At 39.9% G+C, this 14,131-nt stretch overlaps 1 protein-coding gene and 1 long non-coding RNA gene across 4 annotated transcripts in view; one reads left to right on the top strand and one right to left on the bottom strand.

Moving 5' to 3' along the window:
• itsn1 (intersectin 1 (SH3 domain protein)) overlaps positions 1–14,131 on the bottom strand; it is a 207,869-nt gene that overhangs the window by 37,485 nt on the left and 156,253 nt on the right. For 2 of the 3 annotated variants that reach the window (XM_043701255.1, XM_043701256.1), the window contains 2 exons: positions 10,413–10,604; positions 8,861–10,159 (listed from right to left, as the gene is read on the bottom strand). In XM_043701255.1, coding sequence (XP_043557190.1) covers positions 10,158–10,159; positions 10,413–10,604 — 194 coding nt within the window. In that variant the 3' untranslated portion in view covers positions 8,861–10,157. Of the gene's footprint in view, positions 1–8,860; positions 10,160–10,412; positions 10,605–14,131 lie in introns of those variants that run through there. The other variant, XM_043701257.1, reaches the window with a different exon arrangement.
• LOC122555349 lies at positions 6,897–12,277 on the top strand. The gene is made up of 3 exons (XR_006313236.1): positions 6,897–6,983; positions 8,140–8,198; positions 11,837–12,277. It is a non-coding gene; the product is annotated as an uncharacterized LOC122555349 (long non-coding RNA).

Genomic DNA, 14,131 nt, shown 5'->3' with positions numbered 1-14,131 from the left:
TCATGTTGCTTGTCATCTGTGTGTGTGGCTACTAAGGATAGCTGGTTGTGTTGTTTCGTGGCTAGTTGGTGTGGCTAGCTGGAACTGACAACCGGAAGCGGCAGATTCAAACCACTACAAATGCCGGAGGAAAGATCACAGAAGCGCTTCACAGGAGGCTCCCAAGCACTGAGGATGTCACCTAGACAGGGGACGAAACGTCTGCAACACAAATTCCCAGCTCGGCGAACAGAACCACAACAACGAGCACCCGAGCTACAAATCTTCTCACAAACTTCGAACACTGTAAATGGCAGGGTCCATTTTAGGTTCATGGATATACAGAGGGATCTTGGGGTCCAAGTCCATAGTTCCCGGAAAATGGTAAAACAGGTGGATAAAGTGGTAATGAAGGCATACAACATGCTTGCCTTCATCGGTCAGGGCACGGAGTCTAGAAATTAGCGAGCCATGCTGCAGCTGCAGAAGACTTTAGTCAGGCCACATTTGGAGTACTGTGCACAGCTCTGGTCACCGCACTATAGGAATGACGTGGAGGCTTGAGACAATGCTCAAGAAGTTCACCTGAACGTTGCCTTAGATTGGAGTGCATTCATTATAAGAGGACAGCCAAACTTGGATTGTTTTCAGTAGAGCATCAGAGGCTGAGGGGGATCTTGGCATAAGAATACAAAACTATGAGGGGTGCGGATAGTTGGAGATTCTTTCCCAGGCCAGAAAAGTCAAACACTAGAGGGCATGATACCAAGAACACTCTGCCAGGGGAGAAGGCAGAAGCAGATATGATAGCAACGTTTGAGAGGCATTGAGGCAGACACATGAACAGGCAGGGAATTGAGGGGTATGGACCACATGCGGACAGATAGGATTAGTTTAGAACAACAATATCGTCGGCACAGACATTGTGGACCAAAAGACCTGTTCCTGTGCTGTACTGTTTTATGTCTTCAGGCTATTAGAACTGAAAAGAAGCTTTACATCGCTTCGGCAGTCCAAGGGTTAGAAAGGATTATTTCATAGAATAGAGTGAATATTAACCCCAGTGAAGTACTGTCAAATTATTTTATTCGCTCTCGTGCAATAGATGTCTGTTCTTTTATTAAAAGATCAACAGCTTGTTGTGAATATGTTCAGCAACTAGCCATTGTAAGAAAATTGCAAAACTAATACATCACACCTGGTTTCACTCTGGAATCTGACTTGATCAGAATTGCCATCAACTGGGATTATAAAGTGAGGACTCTGGTGGATCTAAAACAACATTGCATTTAAGAGAGATCTGAGAACCTTTGAGGGTGTGAGACTTTGTAAATATTGGTCATAAAACTGGGATTATACAATTTATTGCATGGATTCAGAATTTCAAAATGGCTTTGTCCATTGCTAAGACTTTTCCAGGACTACAAAACGCAACAGTGGATTATTTCAAATCTTTGACTAAGGTGACGCAGAATCAATAGATAAATTGGAAGAGAATCAAAAGCAAGATTCTGAAAAGATGAGATGTTTAGTGATCACTCAGCGTTGAGAATTGAAAGGACGAATATCTGAAAACGAATGGATGTTGGAGATCTGAAACAAAAACTAAAATTGCTAGAGAAAGTCAGCAGGTCTGGCAGCATCACTAGGTAGAAAGCAGTTAAATATTTTGAGTCCAGTGACACTTCGTCATAACCTGAAAGTGATAGCAACCAAGATTCAATTAAATACAAGAAACTTCTGAGAGTGAAGAATAAGAAATGAGAAAATTTAATTTAGAGGAAAAAAAAGTAAGAGGAATTAATTGGAGGAAAATGAAAAGCGGAATGTAAAGGAAGGAAAAAGAATAGAAAGGGAAATGTAATTTTAAAAGTTTGAACACCAAAAAAAATGTAATCAGACGTTACTTGGCGAGAGAAAAGCTCAGATTAAAAGAAGAAACAAGTTGTGGCTCTGAATACGGTTTCTGAATCCAATGAGGGATTTAACTAGAAATCTGCATGTAAGTCCCCAAATTTACAGGAGGATGGAATCAAAAAACATTTCACTTAATTTGTAAAGATGGCTAAGAAAATGAAATGGCCAAACAATGATTGGATTTGAATGTTAGTGTTTTGACAGGTACAGGTAAGAATGTGTAGACCTGCTTATCAGAAGGAGAATCTGCAGACTAAGAACCTGCTAACAGAGCCGTAATCTTGGGTTTCAGGAGCAAGCTGAGAAGCAATCAATAAAAATGTTGCACTATAAGAAAAAAATCACATGACTACAGCAGACAGGGGAAAAATAGATGCAGTTAGTGAAAAAGTTTGAGAATGAGAGAAATTGTAAATAGTATACTGAAAACCCGGAGATTTGGATGAATGGCAAAAATCAAAAGCAGCAGTTCTACCAGCTATCCATAACACGTCACAGACACATTCAGAAATGGCCACATGGGAATCAACAAGTAAACATAAGGAATATAAAATCTGGGGTAGCAAAGATCTGAGTTTTTGGGAGCAAACAGAAGGATATCAAAATATTAAAGGCTAGAACCTAAAAGTGATATAAACAAAATAATTTGTTTCTTTTGCAGTAAGTCTGAATGCATTAAAACCAATTGCTCCAAGTTAAATGGGAGATCAGTTGTAGTAGTTGAAAAGCCAAATGGGTCCTCAGAAAAGAGTGCACCAGTTAAAGAAAACATGTTAAAAACTAGCAGTAGGAGGAGGTAGAGAAGGTGCCTTTATCACCCAGTAGGAAGGCAGAAGTGACTCAGGAAAAAAAAACATTTTCTTCAATGATTGATAAAGTGAATCAGACCAGCAGAAACTTTATTTCAGGATGAGAGATGTTCCCCAAATCTTCTCCTCAAGGAGACAAACCAATGAAGATATTGAGATACACTGGAACAGATCAGTCACTGATGCTAGCTGATGAACAATGTTTTCCAGCGAGGTTAATGAAGATGATGTTAATTGGAGGTTACAAAACCCTCCCAATACATAGCATTGGATTAAAGAATGACATAGTACAGGCAAGGTTATGGCAAGAGTTGTACAACAAATCGATTTTTTCTTGAGGAATGGACCTTGGAGGTTCAAAAAAAAATTTAGGCCGATGGAGCTATCAATATAAGTCAAAGAAACTGACATGCTACAGGAAGATCATCCAGGATTGTTTCCTGACTGTCTTGCGAGTAGTTCTCAAGTTCATTGAATTAGACAGGAAAAGGAGTCATCTTCAGAAAGGGAGATGACTTGAAAATTTGGGTATTGGACACAATTTTGGAAACTTAAAGAGAAAGAGTATGAGGCTGGCATGCCTAGTTTATCTTCTTCAGCAAAAATACATCAAACAGATGCAAAATTGAGCTATATCAAACTCAAACTGAATCAGAACCAATATTAGAGTATTATTATTGGTCAGCATTACATAAAAATGTGGGGACATTTAGTGGACATGTGTCAGGTAATGGGAAACCCAATCAGCACCTTTAATTCCAACACTGACTTATCAAAAGCCATTTAATAGAATCGTAAGGGATTGTGTGATTACCCTGCCTAAAACCAAGATTAGGAATTAGTATCCTTTAAGAATTATGAGATGCTTCAATAAGATTTCCACATGCAATGCCATTCAGTGAAATTACTGCAAAAACGGTGGTGGGAAAATTAGCACTTTTTCCTCAAGATATAGATTACTTGAAAAAAATAAAAATCAGTATTATATGTCACAATTTTTCAAAGCAGCAAATACTCTTTGAATAAAACAAATTGTATCTTGGGTAATAAGCTACCATCTCAAGGAGCATAAGATGGAAACTTTAAAGAAAATGGTAGAAGAGGTGACCTTATAGAGGTTTATGAAATCAGGAGGAGTATAAATAAGGTGAATGGCAGGTATCTTTTCTCTAAGGAGGGGGATTTCACGATTAGGGGACATGCTTTTAAAGTGAGAGGAGAAATATGGGAAAAAAATAACATTGGGGCAATTTTTTTTGTTTAACACAAAGTGATTCGTGTGTGGAATGAACTTCCAGAGGAAGTGATAGATGCAGGTCTGGTTATAAAGTTTAAAAGACATTTGGATAAGTACTTGAATAGGAAGACTTGGAGGGATATAGGCCAAGTGGAGGCAGGTGGGATGAGTTTAGTTTGGGATTATGGTCGGCATTGACAGGTTGGACCGAAGGGTCCATACGACTCTATGGCTATGACTTTATGATTAGAGTTCATTGTCACAAACATCCTGATGATTTGGATAAAGAATTCCTTTGTTCCTGTGCTATACATATGCTCCTAACCAGCTCACATGATTCAGTCCTTTTGAACTAATGTGCACAGGAAGTGAGAGCACCCCTGAATTTAATAGAACAAAAGAATTATAAACTAAAGTTCACAGATGACACTTTTGACCTCTGTTTCAGAATGATACCAACCCAAGCAAAAAAAAAGCCACAGCAGTCAAGAGCTAAAAGTGAGAAAAGTAAAATTGCAAATAAAAACATTTCTATAGATAAGTATTCTGAAAATAATTGTACTCAAACTAAATATCATTAGTACCAAAAATAACAACAAAGCTGGATAGAAAATGTAAATGTTTTAAAGTTACTTTTTTTGGTTGAGGTGGCAGGGGTGGGGGGGGGGGGGGGGGGGGCAATGGTGGAAAGAGGAGATGACATGATTTGCATTTATCATAAATTGTTATTATTTGGAAGCTTGGATTTGAAAGTGACAGTAAAGTAAGCGTCAGGTTCAATTCTTGAAGCTGACTGCTTGATTTAACAGAGGTCAAAAAACTATTTTGGAAAGTGCACTCAGACAACCTTTATATGCTTGCTTAGAACTTAAGTCAAATAATTTAATCAGCTATCTGGCAAGTTACTTGCTGAATGTTCACAAAACTACGTTTTACAATACAGAAAGAGATTGTCAGGGGCCACCAATAGGTTGAGCTCTGAAGAAAAGTCATCCTGGTGGGGTAACAGTACTTAGTGTTCAGAAATCTCCACAGTGAGGGGGTTGACTTTATAGCAATCTCCAGGCAGAGAGAACTTATAGAAATCTACCAAACAGCAGAAATAAAAGTTCTGATCTATCAAACCACAAGCCACACAGAGATCTGATTTATCTTGGATGACCATACGCTGACCATTTTGCCATCTTCCAAATCATTCCTCTTCATAATATTTAAAGAAAATTCAGGGGCTCATGGCATGATGTTGTCTTGTTTGTCCATTACAGCCATCATTTCCTGGTTCCTGAAATACCTTTTTTTTGCCTTGATCTTTAAATTGCTCCATTGCATTGACTCATTTGGCTTCTGCGTCCTTCAGCTTTGCATCATTTTCCAAAATTACTGATCCTCTGACGCTGAAATCTGTTCTGCCTTTGCCTCAAAATTTCTGTAGCACCTTCTGGTGGGTCAGGTCTTCTCTCCATGAAGAACCACTTTCATGAACTGATTTACCTTTTCAATCCACTTACTTTTCTTTCATTGTCGAAGCAACAATCACTGTTCATATATTTGATTGTTCGATGATCTCCAAGAGCTTCTATCTAACAACAATAACTTGTATTTAAAGGCCCAGAGGACTGCTCTGGGCCACGAGAGGAAACATGCTAAATGAACGACTTTGAGAAGTTTTGGGAGAGAATTCCAGAGTTAAGGCTTCACATAGCTGCCAACTGCACAGTGAAGAAAATTGGGAACGTACAAAAGGCCAGAACTGGAGGAGTGCAGAGATCAAAGGAGTGTAGGGGATTACAAAGATAGAGAGGGTTGGAGTCTATGGAGGGATTTGAGAAACAGTGATTTTTGAAATCAACTTCGACGTGCCTTCACAAGTACACAAGACAAAAATAAACTGCTAGGTCGTCCAGGATGTCTGGCCAATTGCAAAGACAATGTCCAAACTTAAGTGCTCAAAGCTAAAGAGAACAAAAAACAAAGGCAAGTCATGCTTTGATGAAAGCTCATTGGAAAGAAAGTTCCAAATAGACTGAATAATCTCACTGTTGAAAGGTTGTTTTATCACTCCAGAATTTAAGAAGAGCATCTTCAGAAATGAAGGCAGGCTGCTTAGTGTCCACAAACTGCATTGACAAGCATTTTTAAAATTATACATAGACCTGAATGATACACTGATTGTTCAATGCTGTAAGTTGATTGGCTTTCTCTGGAATTATGACTCCAAAGCTACCAATTTAATAACAGCAAACACCAAAGTCTGAGGCTACAATGTTAAGCATTTGTACATGCAAATTTAGTGATGCACTGAATTGCTTCTGCAACTGTTGGTGACGACCCATGCCCTGGGAAAAGACTTTTTGTTTTGTGCACAGAACCTTGAAGAACAAAGTTGGCTGATGAGGATTTTTAAAGTCTGTTCATGGTTTCTGACTTGTGACATGATTAGGCTCCAAGAAGTGCGCATTTGACCTGGGGGCGAACAGTTAAGAAGCATAAATAGATAATTGAAGTGGGGTTGAAGCAGTATGTGCTTTTTCTTAGGAGAAAGTGAGGACTGCAGATGCTGGAGATCAGAGCTGAAAATGTGTTGCTGGAAAAGCACAGCAGGTCAGGCAGCATCCTGAAGAAGGGCTCATGCCCGAAACGTCGATTCTCCTGCTCCATGGATGCTGCCTGACCTGCTGCGCTTTTCCAGCAACACATTTTCAGTGTGCTTTTTCTTAGACAGTTCACAACATTTAGAATTCATTCAAGGAGAACACATGCATAACTCTCACCCAGTGGAACAGCATTGTTTGGCGATCATTGAACAAATGTTAGTGTTGAAGCAAGCCTCTGAGAATTGCACAATGACTGTATTACTATGTGTTGCACAACTGGAAAGAACACAAGGTTGGTGACCAGAGGAGCAAGAGATTGTGGATTCAATAACGATCATTTCTGAAGTGGTGCCAGGACCCATCAAACTATCTGAAGGAGTCAGTAAAGGAAACCTCTGGGGATTCTGACAGCTTATTGTCATAACAGATATGGAAGGCATTATAAAGGTGCGCATTGTGAATGATAAACATCCTCAAGAACTTAAGATGAAATGTAGCTGTTGGTTGATGCAAATGTTGAGCCTAAATAATTGGATGGGCAGTGAAAGGTCCTGCAAAAGAAACATGAGGTAGACAGACTTCACTCACACTTGGTCTACATTTTAGCAGGAAGTAGTGAGAATGCTTATACCTGCAAGGCACATCTTTGTCTTGACTTATTTACCTTATTTAAAATGCCTTTTACCTGTTAACTAAAGTTTGAACTATGCTGATTTTAGTGGGCTTGTTACATTAGAAGTTTTAAATATCTCCAAATATTTAAAGATCAATCTCCAAGGAATTATAATACTTACTATTCATTTTAAGTAACTCTGGCCATTTAAAAAATAACTCAGTTTTCTGTAATCAATAATTATTGTTGCTAGATCGGTGGTCTAGTTTTTTGATTAGTTTAATTTACTCAGTTCCACTAAATAGGAAGGTCAGCAACTAGTATTCAGACAGACTATATGCCTCCTGTGCTGCAAGCTTTTAGTACTAGAAAGTGGTACAGACGTGGAGTTTAGCTTATAGTTACTTGGCAGATAGTTAGAACTAGATTTCAAACAAGATGTAAAATTTTAGTCATGAACATTCACAACCATTTGCTAACTATACTGATATCAGGTATAAATATCCCACCAGAAGAGAGGAAAGCTTGCAACTCTTATAGAACTGGCAAGCAACACCTTGATGCAATCTACAACAAACTTACATCATGCAGTCATTGCATGTCTTTAATGTTAAGTAATATATATACTGAGGGAAATTAATTTTAAATTAGTAACAAGTATTTCACAGAACCATTATTACAATTGTTTGGTCTTTGGGTTTAAATCCATCCATGTTGAGGTTTGGTCATCTTAAATAATCAACTATGATTTAAAACTCAAAAGAAAAATGAAACAGATTCTGATGACAGAAAACAATATGTTGTTCCATTGCCAGCTATGATAAAATGTTCAGATACAATGTTAACAGACAGCATCCATTTTGATGTCAGACTGCAGGAACTAAAAGGGCTTTTTGATATTAGGCATGAAGTTCTTGAAGTTTAAGCTTTGATACACTAAATCATTGATACATTGAAACACTGAAAACTGCCCACTCTTCTTTCCTGTAGTGAGATAGTGTTGGGTGCTGGTCAGAAGAGGGATCAAGACCATCCCAAGCCACTGACTGGTAAGAGGATGTCACCATCATAAGCAATTTGCATTCCATTAAAAATCATAATATGTTCCTTCAAGGTGTATTTAAGCCACATACTTCAGATGGGAAATTCCTAAATTCAACCAGCACACCAATAAAAAATTAGATAGTTTACATTGTGCCTTGCCAGGAAACTGTCATCAATGTCTCAACTGCAATGGTTTATAGATAATTACAGAACAGTATTGACAGTTGCATGGTCAAGTCTCTTGCAAACTAACTCAACATGATTGGTTCCATTTTTAGTACAATTTCCAAAATAAATTAAAAAGATCTTATTATACTTCAAAATGCTTGAGAGGAGCAATTGCTCCACCTGACATATGGAGATTTTGGCAGTTATCAAGATGATTCAAATAATTACAAGATATTATAATGGCATTCTTTTTTCAATTCAAATTCAACCCAAATTTCAGCCCAGAAAAAAAGTAAATTAAAACAAATTGCCTCTCTGAAGACTTAAATGATTTGAAAATTAAAAGACAAAATATTCCAGTTTAGATGGAAATTTAAAGTGCATAGATTTTCCAAGTACTAAAAGAATTAGAACAAATAGTCATTAACACAATTTTGATGTCTCTGAAACAATGCAGTACTGGTATTAGTTAAACATGATAAAGAAACAGACACATTAGTCAATTTCAAAATGGAGCTTTTAATTTTTTTACCTGTACATGTAGTTCAAGAATGCATGTGATAACCAGTTCTTAACACCGGTCATTCCATATATATTTATATATACTTTATATTTATAACAATGAAATACTTCCACAAACAAATGAAACCAAATTTGAGCCTCAGTTGTTTTGTGCACTACCCAAAAGCCTCATGAGAAACAAACACTACTTAGACTGCTTGTTTTAGGAAACAATGATGCTGCAGAGAATTAAAAAATCCTGAAACAATTGCTAATTTTAAAGGGAACATAAGCTTTTAGCATGAATTTAACCTCATACTTACAGCACCTGATGGTGACATAAACTGAGCCACAGAACGTAATCGAATTTTATGTCTCATTTCTAAGTAAAAGCTCCATTGTTTGTTAATTTGTATAAATACAATGCACTAAAAGATTACAATTTGTAAACACTGTAGTTAATTGGATAGTATTTCTATACATTCTTTCTTGTCAAGAATTGTTTGTTCAAATGACCATTTATCCATGTTGAAAAGCAGAAGCAAACTTAAATGAAGGGACTCCAACACAGAATACATTTGTTTTGCACTTGATGTTATGTCATTTTTAAGACATCATAGTTGTTATCTTGACATTTTATTTGAAATTGGCCGATGAAAGCTTAATATGCTGAGGAAGATTAATTGAGGATTATCACAACAACACTTGGATGGAACTGTATCAATAACCCCTTCAAGAAACACTTCGCCTTTCACACAATGGCTGTGACTTGCATCATTTTTAATACTGGACACAGTGACATATTTATTAAATATAAACGGATGCTGAATTAAAAAATGTTTTTGAAGGAGGACATACTGAAGAGTTAATACCACATGCAGCATTCCTTGATAGTGGGTCATTTTGCAAGACAAAAGCATGCAGGCATTTAAAATTAATTTTTTTTAAATGAAAAAAATTGGTTTGTCCTAATTTTAAAGGGTTGATTTTCAAAAAAAAACTAGTGTTTTCCACAGGTGCAGAAGTAAATTGGGGGCAGCAAAAGCCGCAAAAGGACCCACTATCCTTTTAAAAATTTTTAATAAACTTAAACTAAAATTATCTAGGACTATACGCAACTAAAGTAAAATGAGGTAAAACTGCTCTGCAGTGTTCTTCTAGTCAGTAGCCAGTTGATGATCATGCAGAAGTCACATGATCAAGGCTGCATCTCCCATCATCCCTCTGGCAGTGATATGGGATAGTGGGTCTCTTTGAGGACTTTCAAGCCTGAGTGGGGGATGGGCAACATATGATCCTAGAAAAAGGAGGAAAACACAACACATAAGCAAACAAAACATGTGCAAATTCAAGCTAGGAAATGAGTCGGGCATGTACAGCATGATGCAAATGATAAAAACGTGCATGCTATAAAAAAGGATGGGAATGGAAAAAAAAACTGCTTTACAGAAGGTCTTCAAAGAGACTATTAAATGCAGCAGCACAGCAGAATCACAGCAATGCTGCATGTTCCTTACTGACTAGATAATAAATTTTTAACAGCTACTTACATTGCTGGCTTGGGTCCATATCAGTTGTTAGCTTCACGTAGTTAGATGGGAAGAGACCAGTGACCCCATTGAGCTCCCCTTTCCACCAATCTGGATCGTCCTTATTGAGAACACCGATGATCTGTCCTTTGGCAAACGCAAGTTCATCATCATTCTGTGCAATGTAGTCATACATACCAATCACCTGGAACACTTAAAACAGAAACAGAAATTGGTACACTCAGAATTTTTGAAATTCCAACATTAAGTCTTTGAAAATTGGGACCTAGCACCCAGAAAATGAAATTTATTCTCAAGATTGGCAGCAAAGCAAACTTGGTGAAGCAGACAATTGAGATTTTTGAGAGTGACTACACAGGAGAGCAGTACTTTCTGGTCTTGCATTTTGCCATGTTTCCAGGCAATGAACTGAAATACAAGTTGTGAAACTTGATCCTGCTTTTGACCTCAAATGATAAATAAACATGTTTTGGTTTGACCAAACCGGCCTGAGTACAAGATGCAATTCAAATTAAATATCACTGAGATGCAACAGAGGTCAACAATAGTCCAGAAAATAATGTCACTTATTGCTTTATTAAATTTACATGATACATGGTACCTTTTTTTAACTAGGCAACTGAGCAAAACCATGTAATAACTGTATGAGCATTGATATAGATCACAGAATACCAAATGAATATAAAAAGTGACAGTTTTGGAAAAACATTTTATATTAGATGAATAAATCCAAAATGTTTCACTTCTGTTGAAATTTCAACACCCACACAATAACCAGCTAGAAATACAAGATGGTTGAACATGCATGATAACTCCTACATAGTAGGAAGGTAACTATCTGACCTCCAAGAATGCCCATCTTAGTAATGACAAAATTATTTGTACTGTGGAGTTTGCTGACTTTGTTTTGGGGGGGGCTTGGAAAGGGAAAACAAGGTATAATTTAGTAGATATTATCACTTTTTAAACATTTCCCCAATATTCATGCTCTGCCACATGTGTGCGCGATCTGAACGGGCAAATCTGTTTTGGTGTCCCCTTACAGCCTATTGATATCTCAGCACAGCATGTGGCTCACTAACAGATCTAACAGGTTACCCAACAACAGAGTCAATAATAATAGCCACATTTTTAAGTGCATTTTGTCCTCAGCTATCCCACTTGCACCTGCAGTCTTTACTTATATTAGGTAGATCTTAAAAATGGACTAAATGCTGCCAACTAACATCTCAGGCACAGCTTCCCAAACTGTTTGACATGATCCCCAATGGCTGTTGTGGAACTCAGACTGATTGTTGATGGTTGCACAGTCCTTTTTAAGCCTCAGTTTTGACATTGCTAGGTGACCTGAACACTACTGAACAAAAACACCTCTGTGTAAATAGTTTTATTTTGGGATAAACTTTGCATCTTCATCCTCACAGGGAGAAAGAAAGCAGCTGCTGGAGATCAGACGCCAATTCGGAGTCACCTCCTGCCGCACCCTTGACCATGACCTCACCCTGCCCCTATCACCAAACCATCATCTCCCAGACCATACATAACCTTATTACCTCAGGAGATTTCCCACCTACAGCTTCCAATCTCATAGTTCAGGAACCCCGCACTGCCCAATTCTACCTCCTACCCAAGACCCATAAGCCTGACTACCTTGGCCGACCCATCGTCCCAGCCTGCTCCTGTCCCACCAAATTCATCTCCACCTACCTCAATACTATCCTATTCCCCCAGTCCAGGAACTCCCACATACGTTTGGGACACCACACACGCCCTCCACCTCTTCCAAGACTTGCGTTTCCCTGACCCCCAACGCTTCATCTTCACCATGGACATCCAGTCCCTGTACACATCCATCCGCATGACCAGGGCCTCCAAGCCCTCCAATTCTTCCTCTCCCGATGTCGCCACCAGTACCCTTCCACTGACACACTCATTCGTTTGGCTGAACTGGTCCTCACCCTCAACCTTTTTTCCTTTGAATCCTCCCACTTCCTCCAAACAAAAGGGGTAGCCCTGGGCACCTGCACAGGCCCCAGCTATGCCTGTCTCTTTGTTGGCTACGTAGAACAGTCATCTTCCGGAGTTACATCAGCACCACTCCCCACCTTTTCCTCTGCTACATTGATGACTGTATCGGCACCAACTTATGCTCCCACGAGGAGGTTGAACAGTTCTTCAACTTCACCAACACATTCCACCCTGACCTTAAATTCACCTGGACCATCTCTGACACCTCTCTTCCCTTCCTGGAGGCAGCACAGTGACTCAGTGGTTAGCATTGCTGCCTCACAGCGCCAGGGTCCCAGGTTCGATTCCAGACTTGGACGACTGTCTATGTGGAGTTTGCACATTCTGCGTGGGTTTCCTCCGGGTACTCCGGTTTCCTCCCGGTACTCTGGTTTCCTCCCACGTTCCAAAGATGTGCAGGTCAGGTGAATTGGCCATGCGAAATTGTCCATAGTTGTTAGGTGCATTAGTCAGAGATGGGTGGGTTACTCTTCGGAGGGTCGGTGTGGACTTGTTGGGCCGAAGGGCCTGTTTCCACACTGTAGAGAATCGAATCTTATTTCTCCATCAACAGCGACTGACTCAACATTGACATTTTCTATAAACCCAACAACTCCCACAGCTACCCAGATTACACCACCTCTCGCCCTGCCTCCTGCAAAAATGCTATCCCCTATTCACAATTCCCCCATTTCCGCTGCATCTGCTCTCCCAGGAGGACCAGTTCCACCACAGAACAAACCAGATGGCCTCCTTCTTTAAAAACCGCACTTTCCTCTCCTGTGTGGTTGAAGATGCCCTCCAACACATCTCATCCAGGTCCCACACCTCCGCCCTTGAACCCCATCCCTCCAACCATAACAAGGACAGAACCCCCCTGGTCCTCACCTTCCACTCCACCAACCTCCTAATAGATCGCATCATCCACCGACATTTCTGCCATTTGCAAACAGACCCCACCACCAGAGATATATTTCTCTCCCCACCCCTATCCGCTTTCCGTAAAGACCATTCCCTCAGTAACTACCTGGTCAGATCCATGCCCCCTAATAGTCTACCCTCCCCTCCAAGCACCTTCCCCTGCCACCACAGGAATTGCAAAACCTGCACCCACACCTCCCCCCCCCTTACTTCTGTCCAAGGCCCCAAAGGAGCCTTCCACATCCAAAGTTTCACCTGCACATCCACCAAGGTCATTTATTGTATCCGTTGTTCCTGATGTGGTCTCTTCTTCATTGGGGAGACAGCACACCAACTTGTAAAGCGTCTCAGAGAACAGCTCTGGGACACCCACACCAATCAACCCCACTGCCCCGTGGCCGAACATTTCAACTCCACCTCCCACTCTGCTAAGGACATGCATGTCCTGGGTCTCCTCCATCGCTACTCCCTTACCACCCAACGCCTGGAGGAAGAACACCTCATCTTCCACCTCGGGACCCTCCAACTCCAGACCATCAATGTGGACTTCACCAGTTTCCTCATTTCTCTTCCCCCACCTTACCCCAGTTCCAACCTTCCAGCTCAGCACCGCCCTCATGACCTGTCCATCTTCCTTCCCCACCTATCCGCTCCACCCTCCCCTCTGAACAATCACCTTTAACCCCACCTCCATCCACCTACCACACAATCAACTACCTTCTCCCCAGCTCCATTCCCTCCCATTTATCTCTCCACCTCAGAGGCTCCCAGCGCCTCATTCCTGATTAAGG

This window comes from Chiloscyllium plagiosum, chromosome 12 (genome assembly GCF_004010195.1).
Source record: "Chiloscyllium plagiosum isolate BGI_BamShark_2017 chromosome 12, ASM401019v2, whole genome shotgun sequence".
In the NCBI taxonomy this organism is placed as follows: domain Eukaryota; kingdom Metazoa; phylum Chordata; class Chondrichthyes; order Orectolobiformes; family Hemiscylliidae; genus Chiloscyllium; species Chiloscyllium plagiosum.
The sequence above is the reverse complement of the archived record's forward strand: the minus strand, read 5'-3'. Positions and strand labels throughout refer to the sequence as shown.